The sequence below is a fragment of the Ptychodera flava genome, chromosome 8 (genome assembly GCF_041260155.1).
Source record: "Ptychodera flava strain L36383 chromosome 8, AS_Pfla_20210202, whole genome shotgun sequence".
Lineage (NCBI taxonomy): Eukaryota > Metazoa > Hemichordata > Enteropneusta > Ptychoderidae > Ptychodera > Ptychodera flava.
Window position 1 is genome coordinate 6,753,395 of NC_091935.1, and position 17,229 is coordinate 6,770,623.

At 38.2% G+C, this 17,229-nt stretch overlaps 1 protein-coding gene across 1 annotated transcript; it reads right to left on the minus strand.

Moving 5' to 3' along the window:
• Positions 1-335: 335 nt before the first annotated feature.
• Positions 336-12,392, minus strand: LOC139138320 (regenerating islet-derived protein 4-like). The gene is made up of 6 exons (XM_070706648.1): positions 12,227-12,392; positions 5,559-5,877; positions 4,609-4,682; positions 3,938-4,069; positions 3,235-3,340; positions 336-2,335 (listed from the first exon to the last, which is right to left on the minus strand). The coding sequence occupies exons 1-6, from the start codon at positions 12,291-12,293 to the stop codon at positions 2,260-2,262; spliced, it is 774 nt and encodes a 257-aa protein (XP_070562749.1). The 5' UTR covers positions 12,294-12,392; the 3' UTR covers positions 336-2,259.
• Between the last annotated feature and the right edge of the window lie 4,837 nt (positions 12,393-17,229).

The window sequence follows — 17,229 nt, forward strand, 5'->3', positions numbered from 1 at the left end:
GGAATGTTTCTTATATGACTTTAAGCAACTTGGTTGACGTCATAGCTGTTGCGATAACAACGATGGACAGGTGTGTAGGTGCCCTGAGAAAGATGAAATGGCGGCGGCAGGTGAAGTGATGGCGACGACGACGATGATAAGACGATAACGACGACGACGACGACGATGATGATGATGATGATGATGATGGTGGTGGTAATTGCAGCGGTGATGGTAGTGGTGGTGGTGGTGGTGGTATCAGAGGAGGGGTTTGGTAGTGATCTTGACCGTGATCTAATACAGTACTTGGATAAAGGAATTATACTGTGAAGATTGCCGGGAAAACCCGTCTTGTTGATGCAAGGGAGTGGCAGTTATTGTGCTGAATTTTAACGTAATCGCCCCTCCGGCTGTAAACTTCCAAATAAAGATGATATCAGAGAATGGCTGGTCTGAAAACGTATTGAAAAACAGTAACCTACTTTTCCTATAAAATGATACCAAATAACATAATTTACAATGTCTCTTGAATGTGACCAAGTGCTAACGTAGTTAGGAGATTGATATTTGGACGGTGCCAATAGTGGCATAGGATGTGTTCATATCTTTCGAATTGGGTGATATCACTTCATGGTCTATCCCTGTAGTACCACACGTCTTCATGAGTTTGGTGTGAGTTGTCCACATGTGTTCTGTCAAAAACTGACAGAGACAAATGTACCACAGCCAATCCAGTATTGAATAAATAATCATGTTTCCTCCTCCTGAAAGGTGATATAGTTCACAATGTACGACAGGTTTTTAAAAAAAATGACAATCTCTGATGACAGATTTTAAGAATGGCGGTTTTATTTCTGAAGTGACAGAGGATAAAAATGCCAAGACAATGAAATAATGAACTTGTAGAATAGTGGAAAAATATGTCAGAATCCTGCACAGATTTTCATTTAATAGAAACAGCCATGAGTTAATAGGTTTAGTTAATGTATTCAGAAAAGTATATGGTAATTCTTGGATTGCCATTTTATCAGAGTGTCCATCCCACACACCACAGTAAGTGAGGCTACCCACAATTCTCCATGATCCGTACACACGGAGATCACTCACTGAACTGAAGCAAATTTCTTCTGTACATAGAACAGCTCGATCCATATTTCAAAATTCTGACAACACAATTTTGATAATCATAATTTTCTGATTTCTCACTGTGAATAATGAGAAGATAAACCCCCTTTCCGCGGAGGAGATAGTAATTTTGTTGACATAGATTTTTGACAGCCATACACAATATTTTCAAGGGAAACTAAGGGAATAAGTTGCATCTGTGTTGGCAAAAGAAAGGGTATTGATTTTTTTATGTTCGTGAAAAAAGGAAATTTGCATGTCTGACAGGTGGTATGATGTGACCATCTTAGTTGCTGATAACTTTACCTTGACAAGTGTACAATTTTTAGCCCCTCCAAACATCGACTTCTTATTCAATTTACTCTTGAATTTTAAGCATAATCAATAATTTTGGAACATAGTTTTAACAAATAATCCTGAAATTGAATTCTAAGTTTCAAATTGTTCGGAAGCTGATAAAATTGAAGAAGCTTTTAGCAAATAATGTCTGAGTGTACAAATCAAGGGGAATTGTGGGTAGCCTCACTTACTGTGCGCACAAAGAAAATTATATGGTCTGAACAAGTTCATGATGTACAATGTTGAAGCTACTTCCGTTAAAATATAACCTGTAATATACAGGACTATACACTTACGCTTTCTTTGAAAACAAAAACAATTATTGACATAGGGTGGACAGCAAGTGTGAAGGAAAGATTCCACATCTGCTGGTGTTGGACTTTTGAGTCAGTGTTGATATAAAATGCATGCTAAGTTCTTGTCAATGACGAATCGTATACATCCTAATAACCTTTTCAAATTGAGTACTTATTCGGATAATGTTTCGCAGTTTGTTTGTTTTTTAGGGGAAATGCTATTTTTTACATCCAGGCTTTGCTATGTACACAGCAGTCTTAACGTCCCTTTGTAGATTCCCTAGAAATCCCTGGTGGCAGTATTCGATTTGTGTGCCAAAGTCACTATCATTTTGGTATAAAATGATTGTTTTTCTTGAAAGAAGAAAACTTTAAAGGGACAATTCTACTTCCTGGAATTCCAATATTAGACTTTGTGGCTTGGCATACACACAACACGCAAACAAATTTCCGGTTTTATGTTTTGTTTCGCGTTTTGTTATAGTTCTTGACGGCAATAATACAGGAACGATGACGTAATCTATATGTTGTCTTGGTTTGTTGCGCTCTGGTTCACCAAGTCTTTGTACACTGGTTCTTGGATAATGACCGCTTGCCTGTAACATTAAATACGTTATTAAAAAAGGTCAACAAGGCAGCTTCATGAGATCGTTCTTTCATCGTCATCGTCATCCGTTATCGTCATCCGTTATCGTCATCGTCATCCGTTATCGTCATCCGTCATCGTCATCGTCATCCGTTATCGTCATCCCTTATCGTCATCGTTATCGTCATCGTCATCCGTTATTGTCATCCGTTATCGTCATCGTCATCGTCATCGTCATCCGTTATCGTCATCGTCATCGTCATCCGTTATCGTCAGTGACATGATCTTTACGGTTTGCTTCAGTATGAAGTGGTTCAATTGAACTCAATGTAAGGCACATTGACTGAAAAAACTAGAACGTTACTCATGATATTTTGTCTTTCTGTCAATCAAAGCTTGAAAGAATTTCGGAAATACTTGATTTCTTAACCGCCGCCCCCTCCCTCATGTAAAAAACAAAATGTTAGGAAATAAGAATTCATATAATCATTGCCTTAAAATTTGCCAACCAACTTAATTAGCGATCAGTAGTCATTCTGTGATTCAGCAGAGAAAGCACAAATATTTCGCAGTACATCTCTTTGTATACAAGCTTTGACATTGGTTACTTGTATGTTATATGTGTCTTTGTGTTTGGTTGATGATGATGATGATGATGATGATGATGATGATGATGATGATGATGATGATGATGTTGATGTTGATGATGATGATGATGATGATGATGATGATGATGATGATGATTTTCACGAAATTGGAGCAACTTAAGCGGAACCACTTCGTGAGCCAAGCTGTGTAATTTGTTACAGCGATCCTAGCATGTCCACAGGACTGCAGCTAAAGCTTTCAAGGCTAAAAGTAAGGGGAGCGGCGCAGGGGATAAATGTAACGCAGAAGCATGCAACTTACATTTTCCTCCATACAATTGTGTAAAATATGAACACCATGGCAATCAGAACGATTAAATTTACAAGGGATAACGCCAGTACAACAACAACCACTCTTTCTGCAGTCTCTGTGAAAACAAAAATTGGTTGAAATACAATGCACTCGTTACTTTCCATAAAAATTTAATTGAATATTTTTTCTGACTTCCTCTTCAGTCTGTAACTGCCCACTCTAAATTACTAAAATCGAGGAAAGCCGTTGACTGTGCTGTGTTTTAATAATTTTTCGAAGCATTTGTTGGGTGAATCAACAAACCAGTTGCTTGATGCGAGTCTCTGTAGCATGTTGAAATACATGACGTCTATACTTATCGGTGTATTATGTCCGGATCTGAACTCGGTTGTCCACAATTATAATAATAAATCGTCAGAAATTCACTTAGCTGTTAAGTAAGCATATAAGGACCTCTGTTTAATCGACAATCAGAGAATATCATACTTGTTATCTAGCAGCAAGTTCTGACTTTCGGCCAGGATTGAAAGTCTTTTGTACCAAAAGTCTTTCTGGTAATTTATCCAGTTAGTGACTAGAAAACGTGTGAACATCGTTGCACAGTGATTTCTGGACACTCGCGTTAGAAGGGCGCCATCGCCGGCCTGCCATGGCTTTTTTGAATGACTGAAATTGACGACAGAACGAAATGATAAAGGCAAAGTCAATCTACCAATTATCTTAACTTCCGACGAGATGTCAATATCGCTTCGTGCTGCAGCTGTTGGAAGGCCATAGTTCACACCCTTCTCTGTCGTCGATTCGCCGATTTTATATTTCTTCTTCTTCTTTTTGGTGTAATTGTCTGTAAGTTTTGGTGAAAAATAATCGCAAATATTACAGATACATTTATATTCAGATGAATCCTGACATTGAAATATTAAAAAAAACTCTCTAGGAGTTTTTTAAATTTCAGTTTCAATATTGCTCTTCTATTTCAAATCAAGTATAGAAAACCTAGAAAACGGCTAGTTCAGAGTTCACGATATATTCTAATCCCAAGCAAAGAATACACTACAGAAAAAAATATCACACATTTGAAATAGCATACAAAGTTTACTGATTTTCTTGCCGAAGCGTATAGGAGGTGGCTTCGTTGCCAAAAATAAATTTATATCAGACAAATATTATATTTCAATAGGATCCTGATTTATATTGAATATGTAAACAGTACTCTATTAACTATCTCATTAGACTGTGGGTGGACATATGAAATGAATAAATCATGGTACTGCCAATAGCAAGGGAAAGATATTGCGTGTCTCACAAATCCAAAGTGATATGTCCCCGTCCATTATATGCATAAAACTTCTGCTTGTATAGACGATATTTGAAAGGAATTACCTTGGCTGTATTGACATATGTAACCCTTGAGTATCTCACACTGCTCGTCTTTCCATCTAAAGTCCTTATCCTGCCTGGTGGAATACAAAATATGAAGCTATCCTGTCAACTTCGACAGAGAAAAACTTCATTCATGCATATTAAATATAATCCTCTTTTTTGCAGTGATAATAAACAGTCCCTTTCAGACGAAATGTCATATGTCTTGAAACTGATTTGTCCGACTCACATATTTCTGCTATATTAACGCAAGGGCCACATGCACACGTCAAGCAGTTAATCAAGCCGTAGAGAAATCGTAGAGAAGTTTGATGTTGTTAAATTTGTAGTTTCTGACATAGTGTCGTATCGTACGTAAATATTGTTGTAAACTTGGAAAATAAGCATCTTCACGCAGGCATACACTCATATTTTAATGACGCTTTCTGTACATACATGTGAAGGTTAAGTTTTTATTAGTAACAGACCACGTGAAGTAGTAAAAAGACTGTGCAAGAAAATATCGTAGTAGCTTTCTCGAAAATATGTAAATAAATGAACCTTGTTACAAAATTAAACCAGAATGCTCGATAAGTTGGCAAGATAACGGGCCAAAAAATCGACTTATAGTCAAGTCCTTAAAACTTCCTCTAGATGACTGTTTCGTATACAGTAACAATAAAATAATCACCACGTGACTGTTCAACATTCAGGCTTTCAAAAATGTGAATTCGATGGATAAGTCTACTGTTAATGGAGATTGTTTGAGCTCCATATTAGGGAAGTTTCCGCCGGCAACATTCTGTAATCTGAAGTCATTAGTCAAATTTTTCTGATGAAAAAGTCATTCTTTTTCAACACCAGGGTGACATTATAAACGATGAAAACTGTTTCTTATTCCGGAATTATCGTCTAAACCTAATCGGAATTGCAATCTGCGGCAAATATAAATGTAATACTGGTGTTCTTACGAAAGTTCGGCGCAGTGCTGGTTACCGCCACATCTTTTGCCGCCACCAGCGTTATTCGGTTGTCCCTGTGCCCAGTTAAAAAACTTAAGAGGTTTGTCATCGTCCGTTCGCCACATCCCTTCCTCGTCAGTGTCATGGGCGTTGAACCAAAAGTCGATATGGTCCAGTTGGTGGCGCTCTTTAATGAGGAACTCAATGTGCGTTTGCGTGGTGTTGTCGTTTATTTCGGCCAAAGTGCCGCCTCTGTCGATGCAAATATCACGAGCACTATACCATGTCTCACATCCAGGGAAGATCTCATACCGGGTCGATATGTCTCCTGCAATGTATAACGTTATTATCGAAAACTTAAATTCTGTTTCACATTTTTATAGCCAGTTAATTTTCTGATTATTGTTCTCGCAAACATGTTTCAAGATGTAACAAAGTCCCACACTCACTACCTTTACCATTATTGTACAGAGTGTAAAATTATTGAATACATTATTATTAATTAAAAAGGAAAACTGCACACAAATGTGAAGATATACGGCAAAAGTCCACATACGAAACGGCGTGAACAATCCCGCCCTTTGCAGACCAACTTGAACCTCATCAATCTTTAAATGGTATTAGGTATTTTAGCTTTCAAGCCTCTCATGCGATGCAATGCTACAATAGACTTGAATAAAATGCGTATATAGGTTTACTGTATGATATAGGTATGCAGGGTTTTAGTCATCGGCTGTGATGAATTCAGAATCCATGTAATTGCAATTACATTACACCACCATGAGTATTGTTTTGGGGATGCATCACTTAGTCTACGTTAGTCAGCATGTAAACTTGCATTTTTTCACCTTCCGAGATTTGACTTTTTGTTTACGCTAAGCATCTATTATCGTATTCCAAAGAATTACACATTTTTTTTCACTTTTCTTAAGTCACCAGCAAGGTCGAACGTTTTAAATCAATCAGTAGAATCTTTTCTCGACCCCACAAAGTCTAATGGTCCATCCCTGAAAGCTTCAACCCATTTCTTCCTCCCTCGATGATTTAAACCGCCACAAACTGTAACTTTTTATGCATTTTCAAGTGGTTTTTGTTCCTTCTGTACAAAACATTTTCTTGTTCTATTAAAAAAACATATATGATATAAGGACTGTGTTACGAGAGAACTAATAATATTGTTCTTATCGCCGCCTTGCCTTAGGGTACATATGTCTTTGTTTACGACAATCAAACAAATCTGCAGAGGGCTGATGTTGATATACAGAACACTATCGTCAATTTTCTCATACACGGATACATTACAGCCCATAGCGTATTCAATAAAGTCTTTTTTCAAACTTCCTCGGACACAACGATACTACTTTCACTTTTGTCCTTCAGCAGTTCAATGTTAGACTCCTGTGCTTTTTTTTAGAGATTAATTACTCAAAGCGTCTGACGTCCACACTTCCGTGCGATGGGTTGCATGGCCTTTGATATATTATATACTAGCGTGCAGATTGTATACTCTGCGTTGTACACAAGTATTCGATGATGTTTACTATAAATAATTTTCTCACTTGCGACTTGACCTTGATTGCTTGTATTTTCCCGAGTGATGCTGTTCTGTAATGTCCCAAAATGTCCCCGATCAGGCACCATCCCCCCTCCGTCCCGACGCCCTCTTATTTCAAAACAGTATATCTTCCTCAGATATTGATGCCTGAATCCCATGGACTTAAATATCTACCGTCTATTGCCTGGGGTCACGCTAAAATTAGACAAGATCGTTCAGTGTGGCATACTTGTCCCCGTTGTCAATGTCAGCGTGATTGCCATCTAAGTCGTGTCCTTAACCACCTCTCACGGCTATACCATTCTTTGAACTCCAACTCCCTGGTTCTTCACATCGTATTTATATTATCCTGCCTCGATGCATTGCCCTGCGTGGTCAAGCGCCACCTCACCATACCTATATCATGTATGGGCCCAATGTTCTGGATGAAACTTGCCTGGAACAGCATATAACCCATATATTGTCCACTGCAAATTTTTTTCATTCGCCCTGGCCATGCTAGAAACTTGTTCTTGTGCCGACAAGCAATTCAGCACGTGGCTGTACGTTATCCTGGTACCGACATATACGGCAGTGTAAACAGAGTCGGAACAGACTGACCAAAAGCTTTCATAAATCAGACGGTCGCAATACCCTGAAGGCTGGATAAACTGGTGACTGATTACATATTTTATGCTGCAAGTGCTTCAACACATGTTTTCCTGATGGAAACATTAATCATGATTGCCTCCTTGAGGCGCTGAATTTTTCCCATTACTTCGATCAATATGAGTGCAAATTAGGGGCAGCCAACCAGCCGACTTTGAGAGAGAGTGACCGGAGGTCTTTTTTAACATGTAAATATGCTATCCTAACCTGGCATACTGATTACAGTTAAAATTTACAGGAGATGAGGTGAAAGCTGATGCAACTGCCGTCTCTCCCAACCCTCCCTATACTCACAAGTTTCCCCTTTTCCCACTTGCCTTGTAGAAACCTCCCTACTCCCCCCTCTGCCAACTAAGAACTCCCAACTGCCATTTCCCGATATTAAGAGCTCCGAACAGTCATCCCTTTGCTGCGAGCAACTTCCATCAACAGCTAGGTACATATATTCAATCCATTTGGATCTTTTCGAGTCGCCCGCCGAACAAAGGGAGGTAAATTTACCTGCACGTTATTGAGGGGAATTGCCTCTTTCTAACCCGAGCTAGGACCAGGCTGGTGTTGGGAGAAAAATACCAACCCGACACCTCCTTCAGAAAGTAATCGCTTGTTAACACTCCCCCTTGTTTGCTTTGTCGGCTGCCCCTGACAAACATATAACCCAAATGGCCTAACTAACCATTGTTAACGTTATTCCGACAGGCAGAAACGCCGAGGTACCTTGACCTAAAATTACATGTGAAATTTACGAGTATAACTCTCTCTTGACTAAAAATAAAAGCATGATCGAACTTCTTTAAAGTTTTACTCACACAATGGTCTTTTGGAGATAATTGTTCTGAAATATTGTGCGAGACAAATCAAATCAAATCAAATTAAATCAAATCGATGCCCAAGCACAGAAATTAATTAGATTTTTGGAACATCATCACAGCAGTTACTAATAAGGTCTGTTTTCAATAACCAGGGCAGAGTTTGATCCTATTCTTATCCGTCCGCCGGTAAAGTTTATCAAGTCAGGCACTTTAATGTCCAATTTATCTTTTTTATATTCCAAACTCCATCCCCTGGGAAATCAAATTATTTCCACGTGGAGCCGCTATGGTAAATCATTAGATCTTGCTGAAATTATCAATGAAAATAGCCCACATGGGGCGGGTCAAACTTGTCATCACCTTACGTATGCGATTCCAAGATAAATATTTGAGGGGGTCTATTTTGATCGTGAAGTTCACAAGGAAAGCCTTTCATGCCACATTTTATTTTTCACCGGCGACAAGTCTACCACATAGGCGGTGCGATAATGAGACCGCGTTTTATATTTGCACTCGTTTCTATAATGTACTTTTGCAAATTGTATCTAAGGCTGGTTTGTTTGCTTGTTTGTTTGTATAGCTTTTCTATCCCTTTCGTTATCATTGTTTGTCGCGTTTATCTGTCGCTAGTCAAGTAATACTGATTAATTTAAGGCTAGGCGAATTTCGACGCTAATTTGAGTTTTCATTCAACACAAATGACTCTCTAAAGTTCAATTAGCTGTAAATGTTGTGTTTTCCATGATCACGTGGTTTTGCAGAGTACAGATTCTTGTTTAAAGGGAGCTTTCAGTAATTACAAACGGGTGGGCTAAGGGAAATCAAGGGAGGTCTATCCTGTAAAATATGACCCTCCCAAAGTACCTCTATCTTAACTGTGACCTTCCCCTTTTTCCAATATGTAAACCATTATACTAAGGACGCATAGACAGATAGATAGATAGATAGATAGATAGATAGATAGATAGATAGATAGATAGATAGATAGATAGATAGATAGATAGATAGATAGATAGATAGATAGATAGATTTACACACACCATGCCACTTTCATCAGTGCCTTTCATGCATTTACATATTTGACTGTGAGACAGCTGCAATTCTTGATATAGGATTATTGTGAAAAGTTTTACGTTACATAAACAACAGAGTGAAAATTTGTATTTACCATGTCATGATAGAAATGGCAAATGTAAAATGTGACCCTCTCCCAAGGCCAACTTTGTGAGATGTGGCCCCCCTCCAGTGGCAGGTTTGTAAAAAGTGACCCTCCCCAAATTCCCCGGCCCACCCCTAATAATGACTGATAGCTCCCTAACGCCTGTAGAATCATGATGGAATGGCTATGTTTCAGTTTATCAATACAGCCTGTATGAGTACGATGTCCAATGGGTATTGCTTAAAAGTAAACCTTATAGTCCGGACCACAATTCATATGTCAACAATAACATTGTAGATTGCACATAATGTGTTTATATCAACAATTTGCGACACCATTACCTTGCATCTCAACAAACTTGAGGAGGTGAAGGACATGTCATGAACGTTTTGTGAATAGTTACAGCCATTGTCCCTTAAAAATTGGTGATTAGAATGAGCGCTAAAAGAATGAAATAAAGGAAAAAATCTCATGGGTAGAAAAATCATGTGGGATATTATATGTTTGTCCGATTGTTTGAAATATTTGGAGTGGCGTCCTAACCTTGGGCATTCACGGCTAGCCCCTCATAACTCGTAAGGAATTCGATAATAGTTCTGTCTAGGCAGTTGTATGTTACAGTGGTCATCTCGACAATTCCATCCTTGAGTGTTATGAGGTCAAATGGTCTTGCTGCTATCCAGTGGTCAGCTGACCGTGATTTTATTCATTTAATCATCATGGCATGTAGAACATCGTGAACTTTGACCTCTGCCATATAAAAACCCCTTAAGATAGATGTCGCCATGCTATGTCAATGAGGTAGAAATGACTAGAATCTGCAGAACAAGTATGTTGGAGATGTGTTTTTTTCGTTATTGACATATTTGTGTAATCATGACCGCTGTGAACGTGATTTGTGTTCGGTCACCAAGTTTATCGTATCCAAAAAGCGTTTGCTGTGAGATATGCAAAACGGAGGTCGTTCCTTCGTGATCAAGCCCAGTGTTGTTTCCACCAATGAGAAAACACGTTAGGGCATGTTTTGATCTGAAAAAAAAACAGCAAGCGTGCCAGGAGCCTTAATTCAGTTCCTGCATCGGTTTCTGCTGATCTTGTGTCATTTTGAACGACGTTTTTTCCGGGCACTTGTCCGAAATAACAAGGCAACTTAAGAATGTTATTAAAACATTTCGACCATTTGCCAAAGTCTATGAATGTCCGGTATCCAGAGTATCCGGTAAAAAGTTATCCATGCGGTGTCGTAAATTTTCGTTTACTGTCAATTTACAGTTTTGTTACGTCGCTTATTTATATACGCCTCAAAATACATCGTTTCACGTGCGGTACATCTGCTGCCTCTGGTTCAGTTACAATTAAAAACAAACAAAAAAAACGCAAAAGGGCAATAAATGCCGATGATGCTCATCTACTCGGAAAGCCCAAACATTTTGTAGTGGACCTACACAATGATGTCATCTTTAACACGAAATAATCAACTTCGCTATCCAAGGGTATTTTTTGAGACTATGCTACTCAGACCTAACCTAGTTGTGCGGACTGCGGACTGGACATAAAAATAGTTGACAAAGCCTTTCAAAATATGTTTGACGTGCTATCTGGAAGCAAAAACTGTAAGATCGGGCTTACTTTCGTAATATGCAAACAAAGCTTTGGATGAATGGTCTTATGACTTTTGCCTAACATTGAAATGTTCCACATTAAACACTGACTTTAGAATATAACATCTAATCGCACATTTTGTTAAACCATATTACTTAGTTTCAGGACTTGCATTTGACAGCATACACATCGTGAGAATTAAACATGCTGGTGATGTTTTGCCTTCAAGTATCACTTTAAAAGTGGAAGTACAGCGTACAACCTTAGGTCAATACAAACACAAGATACAGCGGTATACACGAACTGTCAAAAAAGTGACAGTAACGGATGTCCCCCCATCACTGCACATTTCGAAATCATCACTCTATCCGGCATCAAGTCATTTGTTCGTACAGTAATTTTATAAATCGCTCGATTAAAATCTGTTTAAGCAAAGTGACGTGAATGTCAATTGAGAGCATTTTCCTCCGATATTAATGCTAATATTAAATCCTCATTTCTAAAGCCGGACTTTCGGAAGTCCATCTATAGACAGAACACACGACGGAAAGTGAAAAAAACGACCGGTCCTTTTAGCACTGTAGTCTTTCCTTCATCACACCCTTATTCTGTATTGAAGTAATCCTTCATCAGAAACACGGTGAGGCTTCAAAGAGAACATATCTTGACACTCGTCATGCAGGATAAAGACCTGCTATGATTCCAATGGTGAAACAGTATATGAACAATTCTGTAAGAAATATGTGAAAACTCCATACGCTAAGCAATTCGATCAACCTACTAACCGTGCATATGCTGACGTTCTATTCAATTCTATATTTTATACAGCGACTCGCCGGAGTTTGGAAGGAAACGAATTGGCCGAGCTGGGATGATATTCTAATCATAATAACAGACATACCTTTCACACGGGCAATGATGGTCAAGAGAAGCACGGAGAGTGGGAAATACCGCCGTTTGGACGCCATATTTCAAGACAACGCGAATGTTTTTACATCGGACGTTGTTATGCAAAGCTCATAATCAGAACGAACACTGTGTACGGATTATGTTACCGCTGGTGGAATATTGGATATCGTTAACCTCGGCTTTAAAGGGTTGACATTTTTATTCCAAATTACTTGACGACAGGGAGTCTGCTTGGAAATTAATCTATATGATCTGATATTTCGCTAAAATAGTCAAGGACAGGGTTGAGCTTTAAATGATATTGTATTTCGTCAGCTATGTAGTACTAGTACGAGTTACTTTTACCATCGTGCCTTGAGCCAAGACATGTCCCCAAATGAGGGCACAGCATGACGAAAGATCAAAGATATACACTGGCCAATAAGTAACTACGGAGTTGACATATAAATAGACTAAACCAATGCCTGTTCGATTATAAGCGCGTCTACATGTTGTTTGTTTTCTCAGTGATGGACCAATAAACTTAGGGATGAAGCAATAAATCTTAAGAGGTGTGGTCAGAATGCCGAAAGATTTTCACGAACTTTTTAAATAGACGGAGCATGCACCCTTCGTCCTCAACTTCAACTGCGCACTATTTCAGTGTCTTGTCATGTGTACACTTTTCGCAAAGGCAAAAAGGTTGAACAGATTTTTTACAACTTTTTTCTTCAGAGACCTTCTCATTTCACTATCCCTCCCAAAATCTAATGGCCCATCCCTTTCTGAATGCATGTTCATGCATGGTGACGTTCGCCGGGACCGACAGAAATCAGGCCAAAGTTGCTTGTTTTTCGACTTGCAGCGCATTATTGTTGGAGCCATTGTTGTGATTTTCGTGTTTGTTATTATAAAATCGGTAGTAACAGGTACCAGGTTAAGACAAATGTTGAATTTTCGAAAATCCTGGCCAAAATTTACTCAAAGCTAATATCTATACTTTTACATTTTGAAGAACTGATTGGAATGTGACGTCAGTGGAGTCTGAAGTCTTCCCGCCTTTCTTTCATATTGTACTATCAAATATGACAGCTACCTTTCGCAAGCAGAGAGACTTCTTTCTCATCTTTTAACTCACATATTTGTAGGCTATAAAGTACGCCACCACCGTCCTCGAACACAATGCAATGCGTACGCATTGCCGACCTGTTGTATGGCGCGTTCACCAATGTTTCCATTTTCCATTCAGACACTTCCTTGTGTACTTCATGACCATCGCATTTTGTTCGAGTAAAGGATAAAGTAATTCCTGATTTCTATTATTCTTAGAGGATACTTTGTACTTCTGAATCAATTTACGTCTGTCGACATGTACTGCAGTGCATCAATAAAATGAAGGTATAAGCAAATTTTATATTTCGAATAAAAGCCCACGACAGGTGAAGGTCCAAGTCGAGTAATGGTCCTGGTCATCCTACGGAAGAAAGAAGAGCGTACCTACGCGTGTGTTCCTGTCTGTATGTCTAGCTTTGTGTATATTTGGCTCTTTCTGTCCGTGGCTATATGGCTCACCCTGTCAATTTGCTATACACGATTTCCTTCTTCTTGTATTTCCGTCAACTCTCTAATATTTGTCGTTTTTTCGAAATGCTTGTAAGGGGAAGACTTGCAGCCATAAACGTTTGGATTTGGGAGGTCTGGGCCGTGAGAAACTTTGTGGTGTACACAAATTACTCGGCCTCGATTTTTCGAATGCTGTATAGGATTTAGCAACAGTGGAAGTAATTGAATAGGATACATCCATGAGAGTCAGCAGCAAAGTCTTAAAAAGTTTCTTTGAGGTTTGGTTCCTCCTTTGATAAATCACGTTTAACATTCAACCACTTTGAAAAGAAAGGGAAAATCCCTCGCTGTTGAGATTGCTTTGGAGGACAGCAATTGTAAAACCCCTTTTTTTCTGGGTAAAGGACGAAAGCGCCAACGACTGAATCAAGACGTTGCATAATCCTTTATGTTCAGGGCAAGGTCGCTGAGTAATTAGTTTGCTGAAAGTCCCTCATTGCAGAGACCGTGGAATGTCGCATGCCTCACATACCTGAAAGGTGACTTGGTCTGTGTGTGTAACAATGCATGGTACTGTCATAATTCCCAGATTAAATATAAGAGAAAGGTCTGTTTGTCTGTCTATTACACTCACATGACACACACACACACACACACACATACACACACACACACACATTCACACACTCACTCACATATAAGTCAAAGTATACAGAACAGATATTATTTCTTTGTACTTGAAGTAATTTCTCATATATATATATATATATATATATATATATATATATATATATATATATATATATATTATTTCTTTGTACTTGAAGTAATTTCTCATATAATATATATATTATATATATATATATATATATATAATATATATATATATATATATATATATGTCACATTTATAGATGATAGTTAAAATATTACGTAGAAGGTAACGATGCATACCGTTAGGCCTACAAACTTCTTAACACGATGCAACAATGAGGATGTAATGACAATAAGCCATATTTTAAAACCACGCCGGAGTTGGAAATTAACAAACCGATGTTTGGCTTACAAATGGAAATTTCTTTGTGTGGATTTTTTACGGACTTAATAGTTTTGAATAGTTTTGACAAAAGGTTTTCGATAAAACAAATGTGAGCCAGAAATCGTGCAAAAAAGTTTCGCGCCAGCATGATTCTTTTGTAACAACAATGTAATGCTACCATGTATCGCGAAATGTCTAGAATTTCCAAAATATATTCATCGTTGAGCTCATGGCTCCTCTGTCACCTGATATGCAATTCGTTGTTTGAAGGCAGTCATTCTAAATGTGAAATGAAAGTCACCTCTTTGTGCAAATTATAATCCTCTCAGCGAAGTTTTGGTGCCGCGGGCCCGGCCCCGTCATTTCCAATGCCTGTATTAAAACCCCATTAGCTGTATCTTTTTTGCATTTTTCCGATATAATGGTTTGAAATCAAAAGTACCTTTTGTAAAAATCTTTACTGAATTGTGACCACAGAATGTTTTTCAAACACTGGCGACAAGCGCATAGCCGTTATAGATTTTAACAACCAGATGATTTTTTCGAGATGCAACTCAAATATGGCCGTCGGAAATATACGCATAGGCTCCTTAATTTAATTAACCAAATAATCATCAAGGATTGAAATATTGATATTTTCAAAGAAGATAGGGTTTGGCTCAACGACAGGAACTCAAAACACCTCTCTGGAGATTGGATGGTATATCCTGATATTAAGTAAAATGCATAAAAATACTACTAATGGGGCTTTAAATAGACAGGGAACGGAAGCACTGAATTTCCCAATTTGTCTATATGGTTATCCAAAACATATATTTATCTTTTACCTTGTAAAGACTTCCTCCCGTAAAACTTCCCATCCTCTGTTACAGTAGGTGTTTGTTAATCTCTGATCTTTCTATTGACAGGAATACGGAAAGTTTAGATGGCAGAAGTAACTTAAGTAATTACGACACACTAATGATACTACCAAAAGAAATCAAAGGATCACACTTCCCTCTTCAAAATTCCCACACACACGTGTTCCCTGTATATTTGCATTAGTACACAGTGCAGGTGACGAGTGTGCATTACTGAGTACCACACTGTTGACAAATCAGTAAAGGTTATCTAATACAGGGATTTCTAACAACGCCTATTTGAAGGATTACAATAGGTAACTCTGATCCAATGCGCCTCGGGAATGGATGATTAGTCTCTCAAATTTACCACTTGTGGGAACTCATTTTAAAAGCTCTTGGAGAAAGAACATTAATTTTATAGTGTTTTTTTTTCCAAAATCGTGAAATTTATTTTCCACATAGAGTTAACATAGGGATGGCGGTCATTTTAAATTTCAGATATCAGTTAATGTTAGGTACCGGTAATTTGTTTCTCTAGCACCACATCTTGCAAGATGACACCTGTTTTTTTATTCTCGACTTGATAAAAAAATATGATTGAAAGATTCACTGGAAAAGATTGAGCTGAGGTTTAGTTCTTTCACTTTCAAAGTGCGTACAAAATAATTTTTCTAGTACTTTGTTTAGATATGGTGCGATAGACCAACTTCTTTCAGACAGTACACATTTTAACTGAATTTGTAAAGAAGATAAAAAAATACTCCCAGGTGATAAAAACATGTGAGGATACGTACCGATTTCCATGAATTAGGGCGTGCTGGACCCATACACTGCTAACTCATTGCAACAATTTTTGAAAAAAAGTCCTGTAGAATCTTGAAAGTCGAGTAATTGAAAATAACACCTGAAACCATTAAGGATGTATGCACCTCGAAAATGAAAGACAGATTTTCATCGATGAAACTTTGAACCATTCTCTTAAAGATCGAGAATAAAAATTAGGGGTCACTGCGCAAACTTTAGAATTAGAGAAACAAATTATCCAACCCATACTGAACAGATATTTTAGCGTCAAAATTTCCCCGTTCGAAAAACTAAGACGATGAAAATTGTTCTTACTCCAAGAGCTTTAAAACGAACAAGTGGTAGTCTACCACTGTATTGTTAAAATTTAAGACTCCAAAGGCACATGCTTCCTTAACGTGTTGACATTATTGCGACGGAAATGAAACATGTTGTGTGCAGACGTTAACACAGATTTAGACAATTTAAGCTTACGCAAACACTAGAAAGTGTTGATAATCAGCATGCAAATGACGTAAATGAGCTGCTTATGCGGTGAACCCGGATATGCGTTTATTTCCCGGTCATAAACTTGGGTGTGGTACGCTTTGCTGCGTCGGTGCAAAGCACCGAAATTAATGTAATTGAATTTGCACACAGGTGCTATCGATAGCTCGGCGTATTAATTAGTTTCCATGGTTACGCGTCATGCAACCAGCCCGGTACGGTGGACAAGACTTTACAATTTTGAACGCAGACAAATAAAATACTAATGTCCGAACGCCAACA